At 54.7% G+C, this 10,121-nt stretch overlaps 1 protein-coding gene across 1 annotated transcript; it reads left to right on the top strand.

The window, feature by feature from the left end:
- The first annotated feature begins 2,595 nt into the window (after window positions 1–2,595).
- RTBDN (retbindin) lies at window positions 2,596–9,695 on the top strand. The gene is made up of 6 exons (XM_047095549.1): window positions 2,596–2,657; window positions 7,280–7,467; window positions 8,050–8,116; window positions 8,213–8,323; window positions 8,832–8,928; window positions 9,468–9,695. Exons 2-6 carry the CDS (start codon window positions 7,299–7,301, stop codon window positions 9,693–9,695), a joined length of 672 nt encoding a protein of 223 aa, XP_046951505.1. The 5' UTR covers window positions 2,596–2,657; window positions 7,280–7,298.
- Window positions 9,696–10,121: the final 426 nt, after the last annotated feature.

Genomic DNA, 10,121 nt, shown 5'->3' with positions numbered 1-10,121 from the left:
CCTGAGTTGGCACCTCCATGTGTGTGTGTGCAAATCAAACAGGAGCCTATGTGGAAAATATTTCTTGAGCACCTGCTGTATGCCAGGCCCTGTGCTAGGCACTGGGGACACAGCAGCAAATGAGGAAAAACCTCCTGCCCTTTTGGGACTAGCATATAAAGAAGGGAAGCAGACAATAAACAAATTAACACAGAAGTAAACAAGATAATTTTAAACAGTAATAAGTGTCATGAATAAAATTAAGGTGATATGATGCAAAATGGCTAGGAGGACGACATAATAGTCAGAGAGGGCTGCTCTGGGGAAGTGACTTTTAAGATAGTTATTGAAAAAATAAGAGCCAGCCATGGAAGAATCTATGGAGAGAGCATTCCAGGGAGAAGGAACTGCCAAGGCCCAGAGACAGGAATGGACTTGGTATGTTCAAGCATGAAAGTTGAATGAATGAATGACTCCACACCCCAAGGGTTCTACCCCACTCCCAGACAGATTCAGTGTTGGGGGTGGGATAGTTAGGGTCGCTCAAAACTGAAATTTGCAATGGGAACCAGACAATGGCCAAGTGGTCTTTTTTGATAATGGTAATGATAACAATTGCTAACTATTAACTTTATGTGTCCAGACCAGAAGAAGGTTGTGTTCTGTTTGTCAAGCACTCGGGAAGCCACTATAGGGATTAAAAGTTATAGAAGTCTGTGCCCTCTTCCCAGGAAAGCATCGGGCAGAAGGAGTGCCACCTTCCAGCCAGTTCAGTGTCCACAGGCCAAAGTGAATAAAGGAGGCTGGGTAGGGCTGCAGATGGAAGATTCTGGTGAGAGTTTCAAAAGCCTTTTGGTATGGACTCTAACCAGGGGAAAATGAGTTATGTTCTAGATCCTTTCTAGGATCTCTGAAAGCAGAAAGCCCTGCGTTCAAAGCTCAGATTTGCCTCTTATAACCTTGGCAAATGACCTTCCAACACTCCAATGGCCTTATAACCTTGGCAAATGACCTTCCAAAGAAGGTCCAGCAGACCTTCCAACAGATGACTCTGTGAGATGATTCAGGTGCCTGGCACCTTAGCATGAGGCCTAGCACATAGTAAGCACTCAATAAATATTAGGTCATAGGAGCAGGAGTTATTATGAATGGACATGCTGCTTGACAGAGGATGGGCCAAAGGTAACTCCCACTCCCATGGACAGAGGACAGACATATGGTTGGGGTCAAAGAGAACACTCCAGATCTCCAGCCATGCTCCCCTGAGCCACGGGTGACCAGAAATCCATTCCAGGTTTTCCCTCTGTTTTTGCAGGATCCGTTTGAATGAGGAGCAGCTGGGACTAGCCGGCTGGGTGGGACGACCGCAATGGCCCAAGCGAAATCTAGACCTGGATTTTTCGGCCACGGAGGCCAGGATTCCAGATCCGGGTACACTCGGCCTTCGAGGGTGAGCCCCTGGGGACCTTTAACCACCTCCCAAGTAGTCCTCGAACCTAGCCCCATTTGCTAGCGCTCCTAAATATTCGAGAATAGAAGTAAAGGGCAAACTGGAGAAGTAGGGGATTTGGATCCTTGCGTCAGAGTAAACAGACGCCACCTCCATCACTAGCTGCAGAGACGCTCTGCCAAGCAGATTCTGCTTCTCCCAGTGGTTGATGGACGGCGCTGGGGATGGGCTTTCGAACTCAGGATGCTGTTCGTATATACGATCCCAGCTGCACACAATTGGAAGCCCTCGGGAGCTCCGCAGTTGTGGGACAGCTCCTAGGGGGTTGCATCAGTGGGTGGGGGTGTATCCAAGGCAGCGAAGTGGTTAATCCCGCCAGAAAGGAAGAGGTAGGGACAGGACTCCGGCGGGATAGCACAGACTAGGGGTTGCCTCAGGAAGGAACGGTGGGTGAGTGGGAGGATCCCAGGCTGGGGGCGGGGTCTTGAGCGTCGGAAGGCCCGCGTGGCGATGAGCCAATGGGAGTCGGCGCTGGCCCGGAGGGCGGGAACACACCGTCTTGTAGGCTCCGCCCCTTACCGCCCTTTTCCTGGGGACCCGACGGCGCGGACCCAGTCTGGCTGCTTCAGCACCTGCTCTGGCTTTGCCGCCCCTTCCTCCCTTTTCCCACAACCCCTTTTCCCACCCCAGCACTAAAACGGGTGGGAATCCAGGGAAGTTCTCAAGAGCCCAAGGCTCTTAGATGGAGCCATTTGGGCTCTGTTCGAAAGCAAATTAGCTTTCCAACCCAGTTCTGTCTCCAGCATCCTCCAGACACCTGGGAAGTCCCTCCTATCACCTAACTCCGATTTTTCCTGCTGCAGTGACGGATCAGCTTATCTTGGTCTCCAACCTCAGGGATGGTAGGTTAGAGGAGTCCAGAAGTAGACCCTGGATGAGGGTTTCAATCCTCCCCTTCTTTGTCCCAGCTCCAGGCTAGGATGTAGCCTGAGTCTGGAGCCACCTAGGCTTTATCTAAACTCCTCCAGATTATGTAGCGTGGGTCTGGGCTCCAAGGAGGATCAGAAGGACCAGACCCCAGGCAGGCCTTGAGATGAAGCTTTGATCAGTTTCCTCGCTGGGGTCAGTTTAGGGACAACATCGAACCCTCGTATTAACCCTTAGAAACGCAGTAAGAAGATAGTAGAAAAGAACTCTTCTCAGCTTCAGAATCCCCACCCATCTTGAAGGTGGGAGTTCCTGACGCCTGGATTTCCCCACACTCCACAATCCTCAGTGTCCCACTCTGTGCAGTGGACTCACTCCCGCGCCTGCGCAGCCTGGAGACCAGTATCTTCTAAGGCTGCAAGGAGCTAAAAATCGCTCCCGCCCACCCACAAGCTGGGCTGGACTTGAGGATCTCGCGGGGGGGGGGGGTAGTGAAGGGAGGAGGAATGAAGAGTGAGGAGGGAGGCTGTCTAGGGTGTCTGTCCAATTAGGGCAGTAGGAAGAATCCTGGTGGCTGGGCAGATGCATGGAGGTCGCAGGGGTTCCCCATGCCTCAGAAAGGGGTTCCTGGGGTGCTGAGGGGCGAGGCTGCAGTATAAACATGTTTACTGCCTCTGCGGCGCCGGTTGCCCCGAGGGGAGCGAGCCCTGGGGCACTAACTTTGCTTTGCGCCCCCTCACCCCCAGATTGGCGCTGAGCCAGGGCGATGACTTCGGTCCCAGCCCCCTCCCCCTCTGGCGGGCCAGGTGCCCCTCAGGCTATCCTCGAGGGGGAGCGCTAGGCTGCACCCCCTCCGTCAGCTCCCTGGAGCCCCGGGCGGCGCCTGAGGGGCGGGGTCGCCAGCGCGGCGGGACGCGCGGCTACCGGGTTCCCCTCTGGTAGCGTCCCGAGGCCGTGGGAGGGGGCGCCCTGGCCGGCCCAGGCGCAAGTTCTCCCGCCCCCTGCCGGGCCCCGCCTCAGGGCTCCGACCCCTTCACCGCCACCCGGGACCGGGGCTGCCGCGTACCTGCAGCCTCCGGCGGCGAATCAGGCCCGAATCGTCCATGGCGGCGGCGGCTTCGGCCCCGGGGAGGGAGGAGGGAGGTGGCGGTAGCGGCGGCGGCGGGAGGAGGGAAGAGGGAGGGAGTGAGAAGCCGCGGGGACCGCGGCGGCGGCGGCGGCGGCGGCGGCGGCGGGTGGGGGGGGGTGGCGGGGGCGGAGCAAAGTGGGGCGGACCCGGCGCCGTCACTGCGTCTGGGCGCCCGAGCCCGGCCTCGGCCAAGGCTGCCCGCGCTAGGGGGGGCGGGGGGGAGGGTAGGGGCGGGAGGGGGTAAGCTAGGGAGAAGCTTCCATATGCCCCCAAGGGAGCCAAGCTACGAAGAGACACCTATGAGGAGAGACACTCCAGGAGAGAAACATGCCCATGGAGAGACTTTCAACCCAAGAAACACCCAAGGGAGACAGACGTTCTCACTAAGATATATTCCTTATGCGGAACCCTCCCCCCTCCTCGCAGCGACCCCCTCAGGGAGACACATTCCCATGGATGGATAGTCTCCACGGGGACGCCCTCTCCAATCAGGAACTCTCCCCTCACCCTGAAAATCATTCCTAAGACAGATGGTCTCTGAGAGGTGACGCTGCCTCTCAGAAGCCCCCTGCTGCCCCCAAGAAGAGACATTTCCGCAGAGAAAAATCCCCACGGGTGAACGTGGGGAGCCTAGTGAAGACACCCCCAACGGAAGACCTCCTAAAAGCCATATTCTTTGTGGGAAATTGCCCCCACCCACGAGACCTCCACATCCCGAGAAGGTACATTCTTACAGAGTGACATTTACATTGAGGACACCCATCCTCGCGGGAGATGCTCCCAAAGAAAAACATTTTGCATGCCTATAAGCCCCCGTTCCCAACCAGAGCCTCTTCAGGGAGTCCTGCAGCCCCTCTAACGACCCCCTCCCTCACCGTCAGGATTAAGTAGCCAGGCCAGGCTGCGCTATATTTATAGGGGCGATTAGCTGGTAGTTGGGGAGGGGGGCAGCTGAAGCGATTTTCACACACACACACACACACACACACACACACACACACACACACCCGTAGTGTTCCTACAGCTGAGACCAAGCCGACTATGCTTCCCAGAGTTGGTGCGGAAAGCGTCGGTGACCTCCCCACTCCAAGTCTAGGCTTTGGGGGGGTAGGGTGGGAAAGGGGCTTCCCAAGGGTCCTGGCCCATAATTGGCCAGGAAGGCCCTGGAGGGCGCGGTCACTGAAGGAAGCGACCCCTGCCGGCCAAAGAGGGCGACGGCAAGGCAAGGTCTAGGTCCAGGTGTTCCCCAGACGCTTGTTTCCTCATCTCTGTGCCTTTGCCCGAGTTATTTCAACGTTTTTCTGTTTGTCGGCATGTTTGTTTGCCATGTCGCTGAGTCTGTTTCTCAAACTTCTCTGTCGAAGGCCCAGACTCCGCTTTTGTCACGCCTTCTAAAGCTGGCTTCGTGGGAGCTCTCCGTGGTGCTGATCTCATGCGCTCCTGTCCACGGTGCTGAATTCCGAGGGCAGCGTTGGGAGCTGAGGTCAGGGGAGGGAAAGGATTGGCGAAAGGCATAGCCCAAAGCCTGGACATATTTGACACACGAGCACCCTGGCCTACTCAAAAATGGACAAGGGGAAGGTGAGATCCACTATATCTTGATTTCTGAAGCCTATAGGACATTAGTGGGTGCCCATTAGGGGCCAGGAGACAGCACCTCCTAAATGGCTCATTTACTCAACACGTACTGAGCACGCACTATGTGCACAGTAGTGTTTTGAGATCTGAGCGTCCCATAGTGAAAGAGACAGACAAAAACTCTGCATTAGCCTGATAAGACAGGGAGATTTGTGGTAGTGGTCATTGCTCACAAAAACACATGCACACACTACAAGCACAGGCACACACACACGCTACACATATATACACGAACACGAACATACCAACACATGCTCAGGAAACAGACTCACATACACATAGTCACACGCTCTGCAAATATGTACTTGTCAAAAATACACACACATACAAACACATTCTCCGCAAACACAGACTCACACACAAACACATACACATTGCAAATATGCACTTAGCAAACACAGACACACTGAATCCTTTACCAACACATTAACACAGAATGCAAACACAAAATCAGCAAATACAGACACACACAAACACATATACACATCAACTCACACTCTGCAAAGACACACGTATGCAAACACAGTAGTGTTAGAAAACACAGATATACACACACGCAGCGAATACAGACATACAGACAACATGTACAAACACTCAACAAACACAAGCACACACACATCATACCAAAACCAATCTCAGCTCAGCTACACACAAACTCTCCTCCAGCACACAGACACAGTATCCTCCCGACACAACACATGAACACACACACACACACTCACATATCCACTGCAGGACTGTTCCTCTCACCGACTCTCCCACTATAATGTCAGCTCTGTGAGGCTGAGATATTCATTTCTTGGTCACTACTTCATCCCCAGGACCTGGCACACAACAGCTGCTCAACAAACATTCGTTGAATGGATGGATGAATTGAGGGAATGTTTGTAAGAAACTTGCATTCACAGAAACTGCAGAGAAACACACACATACGTTTCAGATGCAGACACATACTCTCCCCACACATATAAACACCCCTTTGTGTTCACTAATGGTCAACATTCATGGCCAAAAAGCTTTATCCACTGACTTATCCACAACATTGTCACAGGACAGCCATCCTAATCCTGCTTCCCCGTCCTTCACATTTATTATATCTGACTCAATTGGACACACTTGGCTTGAGATACATACAGGCCTCCTTAGCCAGAGTTTGCACACACACATACACACACACACACACACACACACACACACACACACACACAAAACCACTCAACCAAGACTCACACATACCATACCCTCACCCAACAAACACACATGCTTTACACACACACAGCCATACAAACACACTCTCATCCAACACATATACACAGATTGAGTTTAAGCCACAATCTCAACATAATGCTCAGTGCAAGGATATATACACAGCAGTCCCAGGGCCACCGGCCTTTGGTCAGCGGGGGCAGGGGGTGGGGCCATGGGAAACTCCTCCTCTGCGTCAGACCACACCCCCTCTGGCTGTCACTCTTTCTTGCACTTGACCGTGAGGTGTCTCAGCAGCGCTCTAGACCTCAGTTCACTTAACAGGTGAGGGGTAGCCCAAGAGGGCAGGGGAGGGGAGGGAATTGTCTTGTCCCTACAGACCCTCAGCTTCCCCTATCCTGGGGCTTTTGGATTCCAGCAGCAAAACTCGAGTCCTGCCACAGCCAAGCTTGGCTCCAAAGGGCCAGCCATAGTGGAAGCCCCTAAGCCGATTGTGGGCCGAGAGAAGGTGACCATGAAAGGGGCCAGCAGGGATCAAGAGGGAGGGAGGAGACTGGGCAAAAGAGCAGGAGGAACTGCTGGACAGAGGAGGGAGATTGAAAGAGCTGGGGTGTCCCTTTAGTTCTGAAGACAGCAGGAGTCACCTGAGGGTTGACAGGGTGGGAGATCCTGCTGGGTGTGAGGGGGAGGGGAACTGTGGTCAAACCAGAGGATGGGACGCATTGGGCCTAAAGGGATGGAGGGGACATGAGTCTGGTGAGGGAGAAGGGGCTCCTGGGTCAGAGGCACGACTTGGTGGCCCCCTGGGATTTGGAGGTCCTTGGTCATTGCCTCCTCATCAACTGCTCATTCTCTGTTCTGCCTTGTACTGTCTCCTGAGTAGGCATCAGGAGAGTGCCACCCTGAGCTTCCAGAAAGGGACAATCAAACCTTACCCTATACCCCAGCTTACTCTTATCTCAGGTGGACATGGCCTGCAGGGGCCACACTCGACCCAGGGGCCTGCCCTGGGCCCTAAGACTGACCCTGGTGTGGATCCTGCTGGGGTTCTGTGGAGGGAGCCGCCCACTCCCAGCTCTGTCCCGGAGACACCATAGGCTGGCGACTGATTTCGGCACAGTCCAGCTGCACCTTGCGGGTGAGCACTCCAGACCCTGCCTAACTTCCAACGCCCAGGAAATCCCACATCACCACAGCAATACCAGATTTTCCTTCTGAGAGGGGCTTAGGATGAAGCACGGGTTGGGGGAGGTGGGCAGTCGGGGCTAGTGCTGAAGAATAGTAGTTAAAGTGCACAGATTCTGGACTCAGACTGCCTGGGTTCAAATCCCAGCTGTCCCACCTCATAATTGTGTGACTCTGAGCAAGTCACTTAATCTCTCTGGGCTTCATGTAGACCATGAAAAAGGGAGAGAAATAATAGACCTACGTCACAGTGTTGTGAAGGTGTGTATGTAAGCATATGAAAACGTGTACCACTATCAGGGACGTAATGAACTATAAGCTGATTATAATAAGCCATCATTTTTATTATTACTAGAAATTGCATTTGGATCTCAAGAGAAGTGTCTTTATTTTAGTTTTATGTTTGAGGGGCCCTGGCATAACTGGGGTCTCCCCTGTTCAAGGGGCCCCCAGGCCTTAGTTCCCCAATCCTACCTGAGGATCTAAGACCCCACCTCACAGGAGTACCCTTCTCCATGGTCCTGTTGTCCTTCAGAGATGGACACGCCAGAGGCATCGGACCCTGGGGCGGTCCCAGAACGCTGTGGGGAGCCGAGCCCTGGGTGAGTACAGTACCCGCCAGCGTTTCGTTGTGTGTTTTGCTTCAGCTGGCCCTGTCACATCCTGACCCAAACGAGCCTGTCTCTCCCGATGTTCAGGTGCGAATCCTTCCTGGGACATCTCCAAGCTGCCCTCCAGAGTCGCTTCCGCCTGTTGTTATTGGGGATACGCCAGGCGCAGCCGCTCTGTTCTGAGCTCTGCGATGTCTGGTAGGGGAGGTGGGGCAAGAGGGGCGTGTCCTATGGTTTGGGCGGGACCAAAGGAGGGATCTGCAGCTTGTGTTTGAAGGGGTGTGGCCTGCCTCCAATAAGGCCAAGGTCTAAAAACGAGTTTAGAGGCCAGGTAAAAAGGGACGGGGCCTTAGAGGACCCGGCTTTTAAGGTTGGCAGGACGGAGGCGTGGCCTTCCACGGACCTGGGGTTTTTTAAGGGGCGGGACCTCTTGCTAGAAAAGAGAGCTGAAAAGATTGGGGAACGTAAGAGGCTGGCCCGAAATAGATGGTATGAAGTCTGCAGGGATGAGGTCAATTGTGACAGAGCCCCGGGTATGTGTGGAGAATATAGGGTAGGGTGAAATCTGGAGGACAGCGTCTGTTGGGGCGTGGTCCTAAGAGGCGGGGCCTGGGTCTGGGGGCGGGACATACACTGAGTGAAGCCTTGGAGGGCAGGATCCCAACAGAACGCGACTGCCCACCTTCTCTCCACACACCATCCGTAGGTTTGCCACCTGCGAAAGTGATATTACCTGCGGCCCAACTTGGCTTCCATTCCCAGAAAAGAGGGGCTGTGAGCCTGGCTGCGCTACCTATGAGCAGGTGAGCTTGAGACAGAGAGTGCGGGTAAGAGACTGGGACCTCCCCTTACTATGTCCTGTCTTAACCCGCCTAGGGCCCGGAGTCCGGACTGGCACTCCCAAGGCTCCTGTTCCCACGCTTCCCCCTTCCGCAGCACAATCTCCATAGTGGGATACGTCCGTATGCTCCCTAGGGACCATTGAGTCTGGATTTGCCCTCCCCAAGGGACCGTCTCTGCTCTAGGCCCATCCACAGTTCCCCCTGGGAGACTCAGAAGCCCGAATTACCTTCTCTAAAGCCCCAATCTTAATTTGACCCTCCCCCACCCCAGCCCTGGGGCCCTGGAAGGATAACTCGCCCTCCCCTGTACTCCGCTCCTGCCATGGCCCTGCTCCCACACTCCCGGGAGGACCCAAAGCGGGTAACTGCCCGCACCTAGGCCGCGCCTCTGCCCTGGCCCCTACTTGCAAAGAAACTCGGGGACTCTAGGTTTCCAAGGCCACGCCCCTGAATTGCCTGGACTCCGCCCACTCGGGCCCTAACTCCACCCCTTTTCCCAGACCTTTGCCGATGGGGCAGACCTTTGCCGCTCAGTCCTGGGCTACGTGCTGCCGGTAGCAGCTCCTGGCGCGGATCACTGCCTCAACATTTCCATCTCGGTACTGCCGGGTCGCAGACACGAACGGAGGGCCCGGGAAATCAGTTTCCCGCGGTCCCGCCGCTCCCGCTCCTGGATCCTGGATGCTGCGGGCAGCGGGAGTGGTAGTGGAAGCGGCAGCGGCCCCTAGGGGGCGCTGGGCCTTGGATGGAAGATGCGTCCCTTCCCCCCACCCGGCCCAAGACACCCAGAGCGCCACCCCTCTCCCTCTCCGCTTTCTAGTTTCCAGAGTCCTGTCCCTCCTTCTGGAGTCCCAGAGACTAGCCCTTCTCCAGGTTATTAGAGAAATAGCCCAACTCTAGCTCATTTTCCCCTCTTCCCCCACTGAATAAAGTCGCCAGCTCGAAAGCACTGTGATGTGGCTGCTTCTTGGGAAAACAGGCGGGAAGGATAGCTGCCAGAAATGTCACTTCAGAGGCCTCAGGTCCGAGAATTAATAAGTGATTCACACTAACATGTAAATGACAGCCTATATTGTGAGCAATTTCATAACTTGGAATATCCAGGTGTCAGAAACAGAAAGGGGTCCAGAAGAGGGGCTGACAAGGGCAAGAGG

Source organism: Lynx rufus, unplaced genomic scaffold (assembly GCF_022079265.1).
Source record: "Lynx rufus isolate CCGP_SWC_20201006 ecotype Redwood Valley unplaced genomic scaffold, mLynRuf1.p SCAF_4, whole genome shotgun sequence".
Classification (NCBI taxonomy): Eukaryota; Metazoa; Chordata; class Mammalia; order Carnivora; family Felidae; genus Lynx; species Lynx rufus.
Note: the sequence above shows the minus strand (reverse complement) of the source record. Positions and strands in the feature narration are given on the sequence as shown.